General features: G+C 30.1%; 1 protein-coding gene across 1 annotated transcript; it reads right to left on the bottom strand.

The window, feature by feature from the left end:
* Positions 1-472: 472 nt before the first annotated feature.
* LOC139522294 (uncharacterized) lies at positions 473-3,647 on the bottom strand. The gene is made up of 6 exons (XM_071315840.1): positions 3,540-3,647; positions 2,932-3,084; positions 2,581-2,670; positions 2,233-2,395; positions 1,009-1,281; positions 473-621 (listed from the first exon to the last, which is right to left on the bottom strand). Exons 1-5 carry the CDS (start codon positions 3,591-3,593, stop codon positions 1,229-1,231), a joined length of 513 nt encoding a protein of 170 aa, XP_071171941.1. The 5' UTR covers positions 3,594-3,647; the 3' UTR covers positions 473-621; positions 1,009-1,228.
* Positions 3,648-13,066: the final 9,419 nt, after the last annotated feature.

Here is a 13,066-nt window from a genome sequence, read left to right as displayed (position 1 = left end):
AATAAATATTGAATGTATTCAAATAAATGGTGTCCCATTAAACATTTAAAATCATTAAGTAAGTAATATGCATATTTCAATTCCAAGAGAGGCGAAATATCCCAAAGGGATATTCAAACTCACAAGTTGAAAACAACCTGACAATGCCATGGCATAACAACGAAAAACCACCAAAATGCACACAACAGAACACCAAACACAACCTGAAAAACTAAAGACAAAGCAACACGACCCTTAGTATCTCCCGCCTCGTTTTGGTATAAGGTTTGCACGTGTGTCTATTGTTTCATACTGTATGTTAATATCTTCATGCTGTTTCGAATTAAGGTGTCTTTGGGTTCCTGACTCTCTGGTAAATACACAATCACTACTTTTATTCTTACTTTGATATGTAATGACTAATAATTAACAATTAAAATGCGACTGCATTGATAAGCAGTTATTTGGATGTGCAGATTCATAACGAAGCAAATTATTACTTTATTTTATTTATTTTCAATTGTTTTTCAAAGCCTATCAGCAGCACAGCTGGAAAATACACACCACATGTAGCTCAAGGCACCTATTAAAATGAAGTCACAAATATCAATCAATACATGAACATATTCATTTATAGTATAACTAATCGCCGTATTTGAATATCAAAAATAAGACAACGCGTGACCGAACGACGCATGGATTAAACGAGTGCGCAGCACGAGTTTAATCCATAGCGGCGTTCGGTCACAAGTTGTCTTATTTTTGATATTCAAATACGGCGATTAGTTATTCTTTTTATTACATTGGCAAATGGCTTTTTTTTATGAAATTAATGTAGAAAATATAAGGAACTATATCTTTTTCCTACGCATTGACAATTTGTTTTGATCCGACGTTATCGACGTCTTGACAACGCCTATTGTTGTATGACGTCAGAGAGTGAAATAACCACGTTTATTTCACATGTGAAATTATCGGGTTTTTTTAACTAGGAAATCAATGTAATTCATTGCAACCAATGTAATAAACCTTTATAATGGTCATCAAGTGATTTTTTAAGACATTTGCTTTGTTATTAACAAACTTTCAATAAAAACTTTCAACAAATTAGGCGCAAATCTAGGAAAAAAAATAAACATATTTAGAAAACCTGGTCCATATTTAAAATATAATCTAAGAGTTTCAAGAGTTGAAAGTTTCTTATTTCTATTCAATAATATATTTTTGAATACTCAAACATAATTTCGCATTATATGAAGTGATATTTAGCGCAAAACTTACTGGATGAAGTGAAATCTGCATCTAAAACACAAGAAGAGCAAATTACCAATTTACCACAAAGAAACTATCAACTTTAATAGCATACACGTTAAATGGAAACATTAAAGAAGTTATATAAAACTATTACCAATAAAGATAAACAAAGGGAGGTCAAGGATATACGTCAATTAGACAGCAACAGGTATGTCATCCGATGGTTGGATATTTATAACCGACCTATTTAGAAATTTTACATTCAATTTGTTAAAATCGTAACAAATTCAAATAAAACATTGACAACTTACAAATCTGATAATATTTATATTTGATCGATAGATAAAAAAAGAAGATAGCAGTAATATTGTCACATTGCATCGATTTTAATCTATAAATCCAAGGAAAAGTTGTAATGAGAAGAGTTTCAATCCACACACCTCCCGAGTTTTATATCTTAAAATTTTGTATCTTTCAAATGCTAAGGACAGCGAAAATATATCAACTTCTTAGTCTGACAAAAATAAAAGGGGAAGAGAAAAGTCAATTAAGTTATTCATATTGTTCATATGAAATGTTAGTAGTATGGCTATCATAAGATACGCTGCTTGTTTTCCTCCATTTTACCTAAAATGTTTCAATTCAATTGCAGAATGATTATTATTCTTAAATTAATCAGTTTTCATTTCCTTTCTAGGCATAGTCATTTACAATTTAAGGTATTTGATATGTATAAAATATCATTGTTTGATATGCAAGTCTGTCAAATTTCAGGCCCTATAACAATATCTATTAAACAAATTGACAACGTATAATGCAAAGTTCACAATACTGTGTTCTTACAAGTGTAAAAATAGAACACATCAAAATTTAACCACTTTTGTTTTTCTAAAAAAAGTGTCAAAATAACTCTCCACTAAATCATTACAGCTAACATTATGCCTATCATTGTTTTACATGTAATTTCAAAGATAATGATAAAATGATGTAACGAAGTACCTCTCCGCAGCTTTTTTATGACAGGAGAAACTGTAGCATGCATTGACCTGTAATCTTTACAAAACGCTGCAACTTTGTATCCAGCTAAAGCCTTTACTTCGTCATAAGTCATTTTAGTATTCACGATGTTTAGAATGTGGTCATGCACCTCGGTGGTCCATCCCTGTATAAAGATAATTTCGCATAAAAAGTGAACAAAAGGAGGATTTTCTTTTCATGAAAATGCCATTTGTAACCTTATTATGTCCTCTAGTAATTTATACTTCACTTTAACTGAAAAATTGCTTTATCTACATACATGCATTTGAAGTGTTTACACAATTAGAAAAAAAAATCATATAAACTTACGATTCTGTATTTTCTGTCAGATGCCATGGGTACGGGTGATTTCGTGATAATACAAGTTTGCTTGTTTATATTTTTCAGCGCACCGTAACCCTGCAAATTTAAAAGTATTTGTCTAAATGAGAAATTCAACGCAACATAAGTTCCATAAAGAAGATCTCCATGCTTATTTCTATTTAAATTTTTGTTTATGTTCATTTATACTTCCAATAATAGCAAACAAAAACAATTGAAGGCAATTGTCTGTAAATTATTTCTTGTTTAGCCTTGTTTATTATTAACATAAATTATGAACTCAATAAACTGATAATATTGTTATAAATATTCTTCAGTAACTTAACTATATATTCATACCGTGCTATAATCGTGAAAATTGACTGTCGGGATGCCATTCTTGTATTTACAAACGTCGCCAACAATAGCAATGACAGTCTTTTCTTCGGTATCATGTATAACATCCATAGCCACTTTGCGTCCCATATGATCGATTTCAATCAGGTGGTTTACCTGTAAAATCATAAAAAAAAATCAGATTTTTTTATGCACAAAAAATGTGACAGTATAATTAACCGATAATTAATCTTGACGCATTTAATAGAAGACAAGTATGAATACTATATGAAAGGCTCTAAATACGCTGAGGCTTTACGAGTTTTGCAAAAGACAATTAAATTATTGTCATTGAAATCAATTTTGTTCAAGGATAACGTTTCAAAACACAAATAAGTTATTTAAGACAACCATTGACAAAGATTCTAAACTGAATGTTAACAAATTTAGTTGATTATAAAACAAAATATAATTAACGTACTCATTGATGTGAATTGTTTTTGGAAACAAGTAATTATGGCCTGCTTTTGTATACATTGTTCGTATTATTTTTTTATTTGAAGTGCTTTACCAGCAACACAGCAATCAATGATTACTCAAAATTTACTCAAAATTAAAAAATAATAACTTACCTCTGGAATAGCCTTCACATAAACGAACATCAATGTCACTATTCCAATAATCATGATGATTGTTTTGACGAAAGATATCTGTAAACATTAAGAAGAAGGAGGTTCCCATCTTTGAAATGAAAATTAAATGTTTCGTATAATTAAAACTTTTATTAATGATAATATCTACATCTTTTAAACATAAAACAGAAATGAATGATCTCTACAATTTTTTTAATTATGGAAATTATTATTTCACGGTTAAATTATAAAATCTAAATTTAAGAATTTGTCACTTTGTATATTTTTTTTAAACCTGAAAAGGGAATTAAAATGTTTGTACTCACAGGTTTAAAGAGTTTTATCATAATTGCTTTTTTATTTTTCGAATGGAACTTATATAAGTTTATTTTTCTACCTATATTTGGAAATCTATTCAAAATTCTGTCACGACATATTGTTTACTTCATATGTAGCACGCTAATTTTTAACTCTAATCTATAAAAAAAGAAAGATAGATTACCTTCTTGTTGACACATAATTAATAACATCAATGAAAATAAATAAACTCGTTTCGATTTTCAAGGTACCTGTTCTTTTTTTATAGGCTTCTTTTAAAATTTTGTAATTAAATAATAAAAAAAAACAATTCTATTAATAAAAAAGGCCTTATCGATAGATGTTGGATGTAATCTTCCTGTATGAATTGACTAAAGATGTTTATATTTGCACATTTAAGCTTTTAAGTTATTCTTATCTTGATATTTCGCTTGACGGTGCCATGACAGAGGGCTCATCATTTTATAAAATTGTATGCAATTTTGACTCCTTTCGAATTCTTGACTTTACTGCTGGACATTTAAATGCCATCTTCGTGTTGTTCATGAAATCGTTCTATGAGAAATTTTTATAAAGGTTCAATAAATGTATCTTGTTTTTTTTAATCGGTTTTGTGCTTTGTTTGTATTTTTGTTTATATAAATTGTCTTATTCATAGTTTAAAAACAAGAATAAACTGGGGGTTTTTCCTTGAAAGAAATTAGTTTCCATTGTATAAGATCATATGTATAAAGGAAAATGTGAGGTAAACATTAGTGAAACGAAAACCTTATCACAATAATAACCAGAAGACATTTAGTGTGTATCATTTAGTTTTCAACAAAAGACAGGTGTCTAAACACACTGGAAAGCTCTAAATTGTCCGGATTCCATTAAACGTGAAGAAATTTTAGTACATTGAACAGAAACTATCAAATATTTGCCATAAACACCGATTTTTTTCAGATATTGGAAAACATTAAGATGTGACAAACGACAACTACTCTCAAGATTCTAAACTCTTCCCCTCTTTGTAGATTACAAATCGTATATCGAATATGCCATTAAAACCAGTACAGGAATATAATAAAGGTATAATAGATAACAAAATCACAATTTCATACAGCAAAGTCCTAAAAAGAAGAGAAAGTCATTATCATGTGCCATGATCAAACCAATGTATTTACAGAAAACTATCATTAAGCGATGTTGTCACAAAACGAACATGATGCCCTGGTTGAACCACAATAGTATAACAATAACATCTATCAATAAATCTTTTAAGCCAACGAGACATGTTTGCTTGCACTGATTATGACTTTATATGAAATCTACTCGTATATATACTGAGCCAAAAAAGTTTAGCAACACTTTTATTTTATTTATTTTTTTTGTTGTTTCTGGAAAAAAAATTATTCAAACATCATTGATATAATCTTTAGTTTTACCTGTAATTTAAAACAGACGTACTTTTTTCCTGGTGATTGATTTCGCGCCATTTCAGCTTTGCACGTGTAATTGACGTTTTACCTTCTGTACCTGTACTTTTAAAACGATAGTAAAAATTTCTTTTTCACTGACGTTCAGAAACATGCCATTGATAAGAAAAACACATACACTTTTGAAAAAATTGCATGGGGCGTCAACCAGGGCTCCCCGAAAATGACCGTCAGAAAGGTCTTGGAATGGTTGATGTCGGAATGAGTGTTGCTGACATCGTGGATCGATTTAATGTGCATACGGCAACAGTTTAGAGACTAACAAACAGATATCGACAAATTGCAACTGCACAGGATAGGTCGATATCCCGTAAACCAAAAAAAACTATCGCCAAAGGAGGAGCGCTACCTTCGCTTTTCATCAACACGTGACAAGTTTTTTCCGGCCACAAAAGTAGTGCATTGACTAAGGGCGGCTGCTGGTAAGCCTGCCAATCATTCATTGGTACACTAAGGGCATGGCTGAGAAATTGATTTTGAATAACAGTATATTCATTTCCGCATTTTGACCCTCCCGCGCTCCATACAAAGAAAATCCTAATGAATGTGAGTGATAAACACCCATATTGCTTCTAGCATGTAATAATTCCAGTTTTTTATTTTTAAAATTATATGTTGTTATGATTTTGTAATAAAATAAAATTTCATATTTTTGTTGCTAAACTTTTTTGGCTCAGTATACATCTAATTAGACTGCAGGACAGCATGGTGTTCGATGCCAATATATTGAAATTCCAATACATCATACAAATATCAGACAGTTGATGAAATATATGGACCAACGTGATAACCCAACCCGACCATTGATTGTTTATATAAAATTCATTATACTGGCAATATTCATTCTACGTGATGTTTGTCTATTCAAGACTTGACATTATGCTTATGGACTAACTTTTGATATCTTTGTTAGCTTACCATTATATGTTCATCAAATGTGTTTTGCATGACACGGATTATAAATTTTGGAAATTCACTGTTACTTTCGTATAATAAATATTCTCTGTACTACTGATATTTTTCATTCTTATTATTACAGGTTGTTATTTATACATGATTTCAATATGACTTTAAAACAGTTAAGTCTTTCTCTTTCCGGGATCAACGAAACAATTTTTGAATGAGAAAAATGAGAGGATGTTTACTCCGGGATGATGTTTGTATAGGTATCCTTAATATATCATCTATATCATATTGATTATAAGCTCAGTTCTATATTCATCAACTATTGATTTTGCTTTTCAATTATTTTGATTCAATTGTCACTGATAACTCTTATTTTGAAAATATGAGCGACTGGCTTTTCATCCTGTTATCATGAATGAGTTTTCTGTCCTCCGCCTTCCTCTGTCTATGTATATGATTGTGTTTGGTAAATGATGATTTTTATAACAAAAACGTCTATTTCAGTCTCCCAGCAATTGCGCACTAATACTGTACATCAAACCGATACAACAGTCACGTAACCGGTAGGTCCGTGTTAAATTTGGGTGATTTAGATAATTTTATTTTTTGAGAAATTTAGTTATTATCCTGTTACTCATATTCAATGTCTTGTATTGTTTAAAAACAAACCATCTACAATAATATAGAGAACAAATAAAAACTGTTCAGCATCACGCTACCAATAAAATTCGTTCATGAATACAACGACCTTCAAAACCCATTTGTCAGTCAATTTACGAAAAACAAAAAAATCCTATATATGTTTTTACAGATTTTCCCTCTATCATCTGTTGATTTCAAGCGCATCTTGTTATTTGTATGGTTAATAAGACGCTTTAGTGAATTTGGGAACATTTGAAATACATTTCAAATCATCAGACATTCAAACGATTATCAATATAGAACTCCAACTACTAATAACAGAAAAGCGAGTATCTGTTCATCATTCAGTTTCGTAAATTTCCAAAGCAAAATACTTTAAATTTCAAAAGTTATCAAAAATAAAGAGCTTATAAACCTAAGTAGACAAAAAGTATAGACCAAGCGAAGCAATTGACTGTGAAATTATGGTTTATTCATTCAAAAATAACACTATCATAGTTCGAATATAACCCTGAAATTTACTTTTTTCAATTCATTTATATAACAATATTTAGATATAAAATTTCGTTCCATTGAATTATAAAACATGATGATTAGAATAATATTTGACAAGTAAAGGCAACAGGAGTATGTCGCTGTTAAAAAGTCATAAATTAATTGAGAGAAAACAAATCCGGGTAACAATCTCAAACGGAGGGAAACAAATCAGCAAAAGCATACGCCAAAATACATAGAAACGACCTATTTGATAACAACTGCCATTTTACTGATTGGTACTCGACATTTGAAGACAAAAATAGTGGGTTAAACCTGGTTTTATGACTAGCCAAACCTTCTGTTTTTCAAAGATACACGAGACGACTTAGAATTTTGAATTAATCAATGTCCCCCACCTTAGTAGCATAATAACAACTTCACATACATATTGTCTAACTCATTCGATATTCAAGAGCTCACAACTGCTAATCAGATATTGTAAAAAGTCACCAGTGTCTGAGCAGAAAGGCTTGTGTTAAAGATCGTCTCGTCCTTTTTTTCAAAGTTCATCTGAAGATACCAAAACCTCGTTGATAAATATTCTGTATCTAATTTACATATAATACAAGATAGTATTGAAGTATAGATTCTAGGTACTGGCGTTGTATATCGTATCCATCTTACATGGCTCTGTACTTACATCCCGTTATTTTATTGTTGCGTTATTGTAATTTTTTTGTGTTCCTGTCTATCGTTTTTGCAAATGTGCTTTGTCTTTATGCCATTTTATTTCTTTAATGACGTTTTTTTGTAGTGATTACGATTATAATACAATGTACCTTACCTTTATGCAATGACTGATGTACCCTTACATTTGACATTTTTAACCTATTATGTATGTCTGTTTTGTTCACACATTTTTGTCAATATAGTGGCATTAAATGCGTTTGACATACAAGCGAGAGATTTAACTTGCTATTAACTTGCTACAAAACCTGGTATAATCCACCATTTCTACATCAGAAAGTGTCTGTACCAAGTCAGCAATATGATAGTTGTAATCCATTCGTTTGATGTGTTAGAGCTTTTGATTTTGCTCTTTTTGAAATTCAATACATTAATCACCGCATGAGACAAAATTGTATTAAAATAAATATTATCAGAAGATGATAATGACTGTTCGGAGTATAGGCCTATTTGGTTTTAATCTTGTTTAAGGTTCTATATATTTGGCGGTTCATACTTTTTTTTTTACCTTTTATTTCTTTTTCCAAAAACAAAAGTTTGTTTGTTTGTTGGTAAGATCATTTTTTACCTATATTTTCAGGATATTTTCTTCACAAATAAACATATCGCAGCTGTTATAATTCAGGCATATAGTTACATTACAGTCACGAGAGTAACAACCCATTCATAAGTGGTAAACATGTCATGGAAACAATGTCAAATCAATATCATTTTAAGTCCTTGAAATTTTTAAATTTCTATTTTAATGTGGATTTTTTTTCTTATATTGTCAGAATTCACAACTGGTTTTAAAATCAAGCCTAATTAACTAATATTTGGAAATCAGATCATTTTTTTAACTGTTGTCCCTCTTTCCAATATAAGCATTTTAGGTTTGAATATACTTTAACTCCAATCAGTTTTTTGTAAACAGAAAAGAAAGAAGAACATCATGTGTTTAATGTCTATGGCAAAATGGTATTCTTCTTTCATAAGTATAAAATTAAAGGAGTAGGTTCACTGACTTGTAAAAATGGTCCCTTTGACATAAAAACAGATTGAATAAAGCAGAAGTTAAGTTTAAATGCATTTTTGGTTAAAAACAATTGAAAAACAACATTCAAAATCAGATATATCTGGAAATTTTACCTTCTTTTTTTTTCAATATTTGCACAAAAGATTTCAAATTTGGTCATGATTACCACAACTTATCCTGCCATAATTAGAGAAGTTAAAATTCGAAATATCTTTGTATATTATTGATTTTTGGGTCATAAAAAATCATTAAACAGATTTTTGAATATATACTTTGATTTTCTGATGTTGAGGTGAGTTATATTTATACTATATGAACTTGAACACAAACTTTTATAAACTAATATTAGAAATATTTAGTTGCGACATTTTAATGATATATTCGATATTTTGGTGTTAACATAGAAATGAATCATAAAAAAACATGGTTTTCTGAAGAAGAAAAAAATATACTTGTATATTTGAATATTGGATCAAGTGATTCGATCATTGATGAATTTTGCTACAACCATTCACAAATAATGATTTACGTCTCTGTTCTAATATGTTTTGGTATTTACTGAAACATTTTTATTTATCTTATGTTGGTCTTGTAAGCTCATTTTAATGAAATATAATTGACATAAAATAAAGTTCTTATGTTGTACTGTTCTACAACTGTCCCAGGTTACGGGGGAGGGTTGGGATCCCGCTAACATGTTTAACCCCGCCACATTATTTATGTATGTACCTGTCCCAAGTCAGGAGCCTATCATTCAGTGGTTGTCGTTTGTTTATGTGTTACATATTTGTTTTTCGTTCATTTTTTTACATAAATAAGGCCGTTAGTTTTCTCGTTTGAATTATTTTACATTGTCTTATCGGGGCCTTTTATAGCTGACTATGCGGTATGGGCTTTGCTCATTGTTGAAGGCCGTACGGTGACCTATAGTTGTTAATGTCTGTGTCATTTTGGTCTTTTGTGGATAGTTGTTTCATTGGCAATCATACCACATCTTCTTTTTTTTATGACACGTAACTTCACATCATAGATTTCTTGAAAACAATGTTTTAATTGTTTATTTAATTTGGTCTTCTTATTTTTTAAAAGTTGAACTAAAAAAAACCAAAATATCAAGACGTCAAATAAACTCACCATAGATACCAGGAATTTTTTTTTTTTTTACGCCAGACGCGCGTTGCGTCTACTAAAGACTCATCAGTGACGCTCGAATCCAAAAAAGTAAAAAAGGCCCCAAAAAAAGTGTGAACTTGAAAAGCATTGAGGAGCAAAATTCCTAAACATTTCCCAATTACAGCTAAGGTAATCTATTCCGGAGACAGATCTTTCATTGTTTATGTTATATTTATTTACAACTTCTTTGGGTTCGGATCGGTTCATAGCTTGATATCGTTCTGTTGTTAAAGACTTCATTTTACTTTTCAAATGCTAAAGCTTAAGTTTTTGGTTGTTTTTTTGTTGTTTAGTTGCTGTCTCATTGACTTATTATTCCCTTTGTTAATATTCAAGTTTAATTTTCTAAATTATGCTCGAACTCCAAGTTTTTTAAAATGAGATAAGCATATCATAAATATGAACACTGAAAAGGCGAACTGTTTGTCATATATTTCATTTTTCGATATGTTTATTACAAGCAATCTCTTTAATTTTCCTGTTTCATATGATGCTTGCAATTTTTATTTTTAAACAAATACAGCATCGTTATGTAAAATAAATTCCTTTCATTTAATCATTTTTTTTTAATACAAAATGATGTATATGTCAGCTGTTGCCTATCGAGCACGGAAGAGGCGACCTTCAATTTATAGAATGCTACGTAACCATATAAACACATTCAAATATTGGGATATGAAACATGATCGCAAACAAATGTCACGTTAAAGTAGATAATGTCGTTAAAACTACACCTTAACACATTTTTGAAAATCATTTCCAGACCCGTTGATTGTTAACAATATTATATAGTGTTTTGAACTCCAGTTTTAATAAAAAAAAAAAAAAAAGTAATCAAATACAAAATATCTGGTTTTTTTTCGTTTTCTATTTGTATTGGGTTTTCATTTTTTAAGCGAATGTGATATTGGATACTTTTTAGAAATGTTAAAGCATATCAATTTGTTCTAGTTTACACCTGCTACTTACATGTGTCATATACTTTTCATGAATGGTATTTTTAACCATAATTGAATGGAAGATTGTTCCTGGAATATTTGATCTTTTCCAAACACAACCATTTTACATCCTTTAAAAAGTCAATTCGCAACAATATTATCTATCGGTAAACTGTTAAAATGTTAACCAACAATTTACCAATAGGCTGCTTAGAACTACAAATGACAACGACACCGACAGGTAATATACAATTGAATGCAACTGTTCTCTCAAAAATTGTAATTTTGGAAACAAACTTTACCTGTAGTTTTTTTTTTTGTTTTTTTTTTGAAAACAGGTAAGCCTGTATATTTTATACTTTTCACAACAATATTTATATTTGTTTGGTGTAATACATATGGAAATTCAAATTTAATTGTATTTATATTAAAGAGAAGGGGGGTTCTTAATATTTTATTTGTTTACTCTTCCAGACGGTGAGCCGCAAGCATCCTTGATGAAATATTTGAAAAATGAATAACAAATCTGTTTTAAGTACTAGTAGTAAGTGTCAAGTTAAATATCTGTTTACGTCTCGTCAATTTATGTTAATTTTTTACTTGGATTTCTTCACAATGAATTCCTTTCGTTTGTTTAGTATGCCGAATTTTCGAAAAATCAATATAGTAAGTATCCACAATAATATTATTTTTGACGGAATATTAAAAAAAATAGTACCTACAGAAAAAACTAATCCATAGTATATCGTTATATAAAAAATGCAATGGTTTAATGAGTGTGATTTCCTTCTAGACCTCGTCTATGGCCTACAAATTTATCACTGTGTCATACAATTGAGATTTAAACGGGAAATATGTCTACGAGACAACAACCAGACAAAAGAGCAGAAAACAGAATACAGCCAATGGCCTGCAGGTGTAATACCACCAAAACATGGTACGTCAAATCCGGTTGTATACGAAAATAAGTCGAAAACAAATATTCCCTTGAATTTGACTGTTGTATGTAATTAATCCTACATTTTATTGCAGTAAAACATTTCTGTGTCATAAACATAAGTCTTGGGTATTTCAAAGCACCATTATTTTTTTATTTGGGATTTCTAGAGAATATTTTGAGGTTACATGGTGACTAAACCTTCTACACAGATAAACTAAGGGGAGAAGTTTGATTGGTTAACTTCCAATGATGGTTATTTTCTTACATGCAATGAAATTTTATGTGAATTTTTTTTCTATAGTACTGGACAGGATAAAACTTTACTCATGCCAAGTATTTCTTTATTTGAAACAAAGATAAATTCTACAGATTTTTTTTGTAAATTGCAAATTTAACAAAGACTAATAGGGGGAAATCAATGGTGGTATTACAAAAGGTCTCCAACTCAACAGAAAAAATCCGCATCCGAAGGCGGACTCCTTTTATTTTTTTATTCAACAACAGTATTGCTCGCTGTTAACTGAAGGCAGACTTCAGCATTTAGTTTGCAGCGTTTTGATTGATTTATTTTTTTGGTTTTTTTTGTGTTTTTTTTTTGGAGTGTCTTACTTATGTTTTTAAGTCATTTAAAACAAAATCATTCCATGTAGCTATAACCATATTTTTTTGTTCTGGGTTAAGGAGTAAGGCCATCGATTATCCTGTATATTCAGGCATCTTTAAGGATATCGTACTATTATCCGATGATTGGCCTCGAACGTGTAAGGTTATATTTAATCGATACGACTAAACAAACTATGTGTATGGAAGTCAAAATTGCAACAATATTTCTTATTCAATATAGTAGCATTTGACTTTATAGAGACAGTGTTTAAAAGAAGACAGTAACACAG

Source organism: Mytilus edulis, chromosome 5, assembly GCF_963676685.1.
Source record: "Mytilus edulis chromosome 5, xbMytEdul2.2, whole genome shotgun sequence".
NCBI classification, from domain to species: Eukaryota; Metazoa; Mollusca; class Bivalvia; order Mytilida; family Mytilidae; genus Mytilus; species Mytilus edulis.
The sequence above is the reverse complement of the archived record's forward strand: the minus strand, read 5'-3'. Positions and strand labels throughout refer to the sequence as shown.

What these genes read in the sequence shown, in the direction of transcription:
- LOC139522294 (XM_071315840.1), bottom strand. Translation starts at nt 3,593, where the DNA reads ATGATTATTGGAATAGTGACATTGATGTTCGTTTATGTGAAGGCTATT. An exon ending in ATGTGAAGGCTATTCCAGAG is followed by an intron (nt 3,085 to 3,539) that starts GTAAGTTATTAT and finishes ATGATTTTACAG; the next exon opens with GTAAACCACCTGATTGAAAT. An exon ending in CATAAAAAAGCTGCGGAGAG is followed by an intron (nt 1,282 to 2,232) that starts GTACTTCGTTAC and finishes CTTGTGTTTTAG; the next exon opens with ATGCAGATTTCACTTCATCC.